Source organism: Cotesia glomerata, linkage group LG3, assembly GCF_020080835.1.
Source record: "Cotesia glomerata isolate CgM1 linkage group LG3, MPM_Cglom_v2.3, whole genome shotgun sequence".
Lineage (NCBI taxonomy): Eukaryota > Metazoa > Arthropoda > Insecta > Hymenoptera > Braconidae > Cotesia > Cotesia glomerata.
Window position 1 is genome coordinate 17,508,653 of NC_058160.1, and position 6,386 is coordinate 17,515,038.

General features: G+C 28.3%; 1 protein-coding gene across 6 annotated transcripts; it reads left to right on the top strand.

Moving 5' to 3' along the window:
• Positions 1-1,488: 1,488 nt before the first annotated feature.
• On the top strand, positions 1,489-6,148 carry LOC123260970 (ran-binding protein 3). Of its 6 annotated transcripts, none has more exons than XM_044722381.1 (6): positions 1,490-1,604; positions 1,702-1,765; positions 1,832-1,894; positions 2,109-2,195; positions 4,957-5,678; positions 5,761-6,148. In XM_044722381.1, exons 3-6 carry the CDS (start codon positions 1,879-1,881, stop codon positions 6,070-6,072), a joined length of 1,137 nt encoding a protein of 378 aa, XP_044578316.1. In that variant the 5' UTR covers positions 1,490-1,604; positions 1,702-1,765; positions 1,832-1,878; the 3' UTR covers positions 6,073-6,148. The 6 variants fall into 6 exon arrangements, with proteins under 6 accessions (XP_044578317.1, XP_044578315.1, XP_044578318.1 ...); XM_044722384.1 differs by having other exon boundaries at positions 1,835-1,894; XM_044722382.1 differs by having other exon boundaries at positions 1,489-1,785.
• Positions 6,149-6,386: the final 238 nt, after the last annotated feature.

A 6,386-nucleotide genomic window follows, 5' to 3' on the forward strand; every position in this document is an offset into this window, starting at 1 on the left:
TATTTAAGTGTAATTGAATTCATAAGTTTTATGCAGAAACTCGTAAATCCATTATTTATTAAATATTCTTAAGATATAAGCTTTTATAATGTAAGATACTTATCATATCCTGTTTTTCTAGCCTTAAAAAAATATATTGAAGAAAAAATATAAAAAACAGAGAAACTAAACAAGATATTAATAAGTTGAAATCAATGATCGGCCAAAATTTCACAAAAAAATATATTCAAGGCTTAATATCTCGCTTAATATTGATCTTAGCGATTTGGTCCATGGACTTCTTTTGTTGGAAATTGAATTCTCTACAAGTTTGTCATTTACATTTTTTCCGTAGCTCTTGATATTTACGAGATAAATGCGAAAAAACGCCAATTTTATGAAAAAATCAGGTTCAGTGGCCCGTACTGCCTCGCCAGTGTGAGTTACGACTTTGCGGCAATGGGCACTTTTGTAGAGCGTTCAATTCTAAGAAAAAACCATCTTCGATCAAAGTGATCCCATGAAATGCCGCTGAGCTTTAGAAATTCAAAAATTAAAAATCAAAGTTTTTGTGTATTTTCAATGGGAAATATTCACACGCCTTGGTCGAGGACGTTAATTAATATTAAGAGCTCAAACTTTCAGGGAATTTTTTTTTGGGTATTTCCAACAAGAATTCACGATGGGACCGAAAAAAAAAAAATAAAGTAAAAAAAAAAATCACCCTAATAAACTTAAAATTAAACAATATTATGTACAGACACTCAAAAAGAAAAACATCGAGTGTCATGGTAATATACTATTTGTCTTCTGTCCCTCTCTCTTCATCTTAAGATCACACTCAAACACACATACATACATACACACAAGCAGACAGAGACAGAATCACACACACATACAAACTCGTCATTTCGCGTTTACTCTTGTGTTTCCCGTCAAATTTCCGTTGAATTTTAATAAAAATACTAGAAATTCGAATAGCGCGCTACGTGCGTGCCTAAATTTAAACCAATAATGAATCATGGCCCGTTTTGTGCGAGTTTCGACTTTTGACTAACTTCAAGACTTTCATGTATTTTTTTAATTTAAAGGATTACTTTAAAGGATTTAAAGGATATGAACATCCATTCATTTCCAAACACGCACTTTCCTTTACTTAACTTATAGACGTCATTAATCAATACAAAAACGACTATAAAAATGTTTTATCTAAAAATTTCTTATAACTAATCTAATCGTGCAATTAATATTAATTTTTACACTTCAGATACTTGTTATTAGAAAAAAAAAACAACTTTGTATTAAAATGTATATGGCATTATTTTATTCGTGATGTGATTGATCGAATAACCATAAGCATTTTTTTAAATCTGAAATTGAGATGAACTGTTTGTTGCATCAAATTTATTCATGATGTGATTGGTAGAATACATCATAAGCATAAAAATAATACATATACTTTATATTTAGGCGCGCGCTTGCGCGCGTACATAACTCTAGTGGAATATAGTAAAACCCATCTTAAGTTCCGCAGGTTATTTTTTTTTTGCTCTTGTCCGCACGACAACACGACCTATGAAAAATTGAGGCATAACTAGAAAACTCTAAAGAAAGATTTTACTGCAGTGAGTTGATATAATTTTTGGCACATCTTAATATTTTAATAAGCTTGTAATTATCGGTGATTAATTTTTACATAATTTTGGGTGTATGCATCAACAGATCAGAAAATCAGATTCACGTCAACATGCTATTAACGTGAAGTAGCCGTTGAGACATTATATAGGTAGTGACATTCATCTATAGGTAGAATTACTTTGAAAAAAACAATAATAATATTGATTCTTTGCAGTAGTTGTAAGTGTTCCGTCGTATAATATCATTGTAGGCTTTTGAAATATGGCGGACTGTGAGGGTATGTAGTGATTTAAATTTTTATTTACAATTAATTATTTGGAAAACTGAATTAATTTTAGCTTATGAATGATATATTAAACTGAATATTGAGTCAACAAACTCTTCAATATCTACACTTTTTTTTTCGCTACTCTGTCTCGCGCAAATATTTTTTTTTAAATCTTTCCACAACAGAAATCATCATTAAAATTTTGACTTTTTTATTTTTTCAGACAGTACAGATGACAATTGCCGACCTCAAGAAACACTTGTAATGAAATTAAATACTCCTGCTGAATCTAACAAAAATTCTTCCTATGGTAAATATTTACTCTTACTTGATTTCAATTGATATTGAAATGTAAGTTTTTAACTAAAATCGTAATACATCGTAATCATTCTATTTGCTTTTAATTTTACTATCGAAATTAATTAAACTATTATTTATAGTACCAATATAGCGCTAAATAAATTGTGAAAAGAAAAATGAAGTTCTTAGAATAAAAAACGAAATAATATTATAAAGTTTCAAGGTTCTATATATATATACGAATATATATATACGAATAATTTTCTTAAATTGTAGTTATCGCACAATCTCTTAAAAAGTTAAGATGACAATATTTTTCATTATTTTATTTTTTTTTTATCTACCAACTCAAAAAAATTTCTGATAGTCAAACCACAATGTCAGTCCATTTCTTCCTTTATTTGGCTTTAATTTAATTTTTTTTGAACCTCGAAATTTGCTAAAATTTATTTTTTAGTAACAGCGACAAAAGTAAATTAAAAAAAGTGTTGAAAACTAATACAATATTCCTGCAACGACCTGCTATGGTTTTCTGACAAAAAAATTTAGTCTTGTCCTTGACATTGATTTACTTTCTTAAGTTCAGTATACTCACAATACCCTGAAACAATTTTATTTTGTTCTTTTTAGCTTTCAAATCATAAATTTCTAGAAGCAAGAAGCTCGAAATGCAGAAGTTAAGTTTTAATAACATCTCAATGTTTTGAAGTTCTCAAGTTCAAATAATTTACAACTTGTAAAAATGTTCCATCAATCAATATCACGTGTTACTTACTTTTTCACGTGTTAAAATACCAATTAATTTATTTCCAAGATAATTTTTTAGTTTAATAAATTTCTAACGATATTCCAGTCATCTATAAATAATATTAAAGAAGATCTGCATTACATTTCTTTAGACCATCAAATACATATCTATTTTTCTGATAATGTATTTTAAATTAACTTTTTTTATAATTTTACTTTCGGAGTAAAAAATAATACACGAAAAAAAATCAATAACTACATTATTGATTTATCTCATACATAAAATATTATAAAAATAATCGAAATTCAATTTTTATCATGAGCATTAAAATTTAAGTACCTTTGATTATCCCACTTCAAGTTCAGAGAGATAATTTGTTCTGAATAAGTAAAAAACAAAATAAAAAAAAGGCAATCCGGCAGCCGAAATGGAAGTAGATTTCCCAAATAAAGAAAATTTATTACTTATAAAATAATATTAATAATAATATGTGACTTAATTCATTAATTAAAAAGAAATTTAATAATTATTTTTAAATCTACATCATGTTTATACTATAATACAGCCAAAAATTCTAAAACGGCTGCAACAGTAAAACTGTTTCTTTGAACGAACTCTAAAATGAGTAATATTGAGGCTATTACCACTTCTAAGGAATGAAAATTGAAGCTTAATAAAAGAGTTTTACGATGCAAATTACCGAATTTCAATATCTTGTCTAGCTCAGTAATTACACCAAGTTGAAGTGGTAAAAACATCAATTTTTACGATTTTCAAAATTTCAAAATCCTGTCATTTCCAAATTACTCATCCGATTAAACTCATTTTCGAACTTAACCTTGGTCTTTATCGATTGATAAAGCATGTTGTGTTTGAGAAGAGTCGGTTAGAAATTGTAAACGCTATCATGCTGACAAGCTGTGTTATATATATATATATATATATATATATATATATATATATATATATATATATATATATATATATATATATATATATTAGGGTGTGCCAAAATGTAACTCCCGTGGAGAACCTTTTAAAATTGGAATTTTGAGTTCCGCTTTTAACAGCAGCTGCGTTCGGGCATTTCCTGAGATATTTTGGTGTGAGACGATGTATTTGATTTTCATAGAATTTTTTAACAGAAGCTTAGTTTGGGCATTTCCGGTGAAAATTCAAAATTTGGCCAGAAGTACCCAATTAAATCTCCTGTTAAAAAATTCTATGAAAATCAAATACATCGTCTCACACCAAAATATCTCAGGAAATGCCCAAACGCAGCTGCTGTTAAAAGTGGAACTCAAATTTCCAATTCTAAAAGGTTCTCCACGGAAGTTACATTTTGGCACACCCTAATATATATATATAAACTTATGAACGAACGATATTTTCTGACTCAGTTTGTCGAGCTTAGTCAGAAAATAGCTGAATTTTTTTAAAGTTGCGCTATGAGGACGACTGCAATAGAGATTTTTATGAAATCTACTAAAAATAAATTATTCAGAGAATTTTCTGTATTTAAAAATCTTTTTTTCAATTATAATGGATAGTTCAGGAATTTGCTTAAATTTATTTTTCAGTTAAAATGATTTTTATATATATTTCACAAAAAAAAAAAGTACTACACTTTTTAGTGATGTCGGCTTTTTAATGTTATCACATTGGCCCGGTCTATTATTTATACAATTCGACGAATGGAATATTGTTCTGGACATTACTTGTTAAAAATTTCATGCTTTATAGTTTTGACTTTAATTGTTAGTATTAATGAAAATTTTGTTCAATATTAATATATTTTAAATTTGTTTACTAAATTTGAGAAAACTTTTATGTGCGTGATAAGTATGATTACGGTTTTAAAAATTTTTCTCTCAAGAATACATTCAACACGAAAAAACAAACGCCTTTTAATTTACTTATGTCATTCTGTCATTGGCTTTCGTAAAGATATTACTCTAAAAATCAAAAACTTAGAGATTTTTTATTTGTTTATTTATTTTTATTAATTACTTTTATTTTGTAGGTCCTATTTTAGTACAATCAAAATTTGGTAATTCTCCATGTAATGAATCCAATCAGTCATTATCGAACTTCGGTGGTTTAAAGCCATCAATACTAAGACCATCCCAATTAAGTACGATCACTATTACACCTGGACCATCAACAAAGTCGTCCTCAGATTCTCAGCAGAGTCAAAGTTCTCCTACAAAAATCTCAGAAAAGGCAGTATTAGAAAAAGATAATTCTACAGATAAAAATGGTAAAAGTGCAGATGAACAAGTTGATATAGAACATAGTAATACTGAAAATAGTAAAAAAGAGAGTGCTAAAGTTGCAGCGCCCAAATTTTTGCCTCTTGCTACTAATAATCCTAAAGAAAACAATTCTATCTGTAATACTATAGGAACAGTAAACAATTTAACAACGAGTTTTGTTTTTGGTCAAAATATTAAAGATCGCGTGACAGTAGGAAAAAATAACGATAGTTCTGAAGTTGAAAGTAAAAAATGTACAAAAGAAGATTCAATCAAAGCGAATAAATCTTCGGAATTACTCTTTTCCAATGCTGCTACTGTTTGTGGTAGTACCACCAAATCTGGATTAACATTATCACAAGCTGCACATGAAGTAGAAGAAGCTAATCGAGCTAGTAAGAGAAAATACAATCAAGTTATACTATTAACAGGTGAAGAGGAAGAAGTTAATATTCTTCAAATCAATTGCAAACTTTTTACGTTCGATAAAGTAATATTTTTATTTTAAATTAAGAAATTGAAGTTACCCTAACATTTTTTTTTGGTTATTAATTAATATATTTCTGCTATAGGGGACAGGTGGTTGGAAAGAAAGAGGACGAGGCATTCTTAGACTTAATGATCGAGATGAAGAATCGCGACTTGTTGGACGTGCGACTGGTACTCAAAGACTTATTCTTAATACCAAAATTTGGCCAGAAATGACTGCTGAGCGTGCTGGACCCAAATCCCTTAGATTAACTGCTATGGACATTCATGGTGATATAAGAATTTTTGTAGTCCAAGCGGCACCTGCAGAAGTTGATCAGCTCTATAATCTACTTTTACAACGACTTGAACGTGCCAAAGAAAATCAACCGAAAAAATTTGCTGCTGATCATTGACGATTACCTAGATAGAACTTAAATCTGAAAATATCACAATGATTAATTTCTAAAATATAATTGCTGAAAAGTTAAACCTTTTTTTTTATAAATATAATTAATGATTTAATATCTCTCACTATCACAATCACTAGCTTAGTGATTCGTTAGTTTTAGTATGATTGTTTCATTTTAAAAGTCATTCATACTTTATGTACAACTTTAATTTTACTTAATAAAAACATAAAAAACAAATTTATAAAAAAAAAAGGAAATTTAACAAAACTATTTTGATCATATGTAATTTAAAAAGGAGCTTTTGCTGTCTATTATAA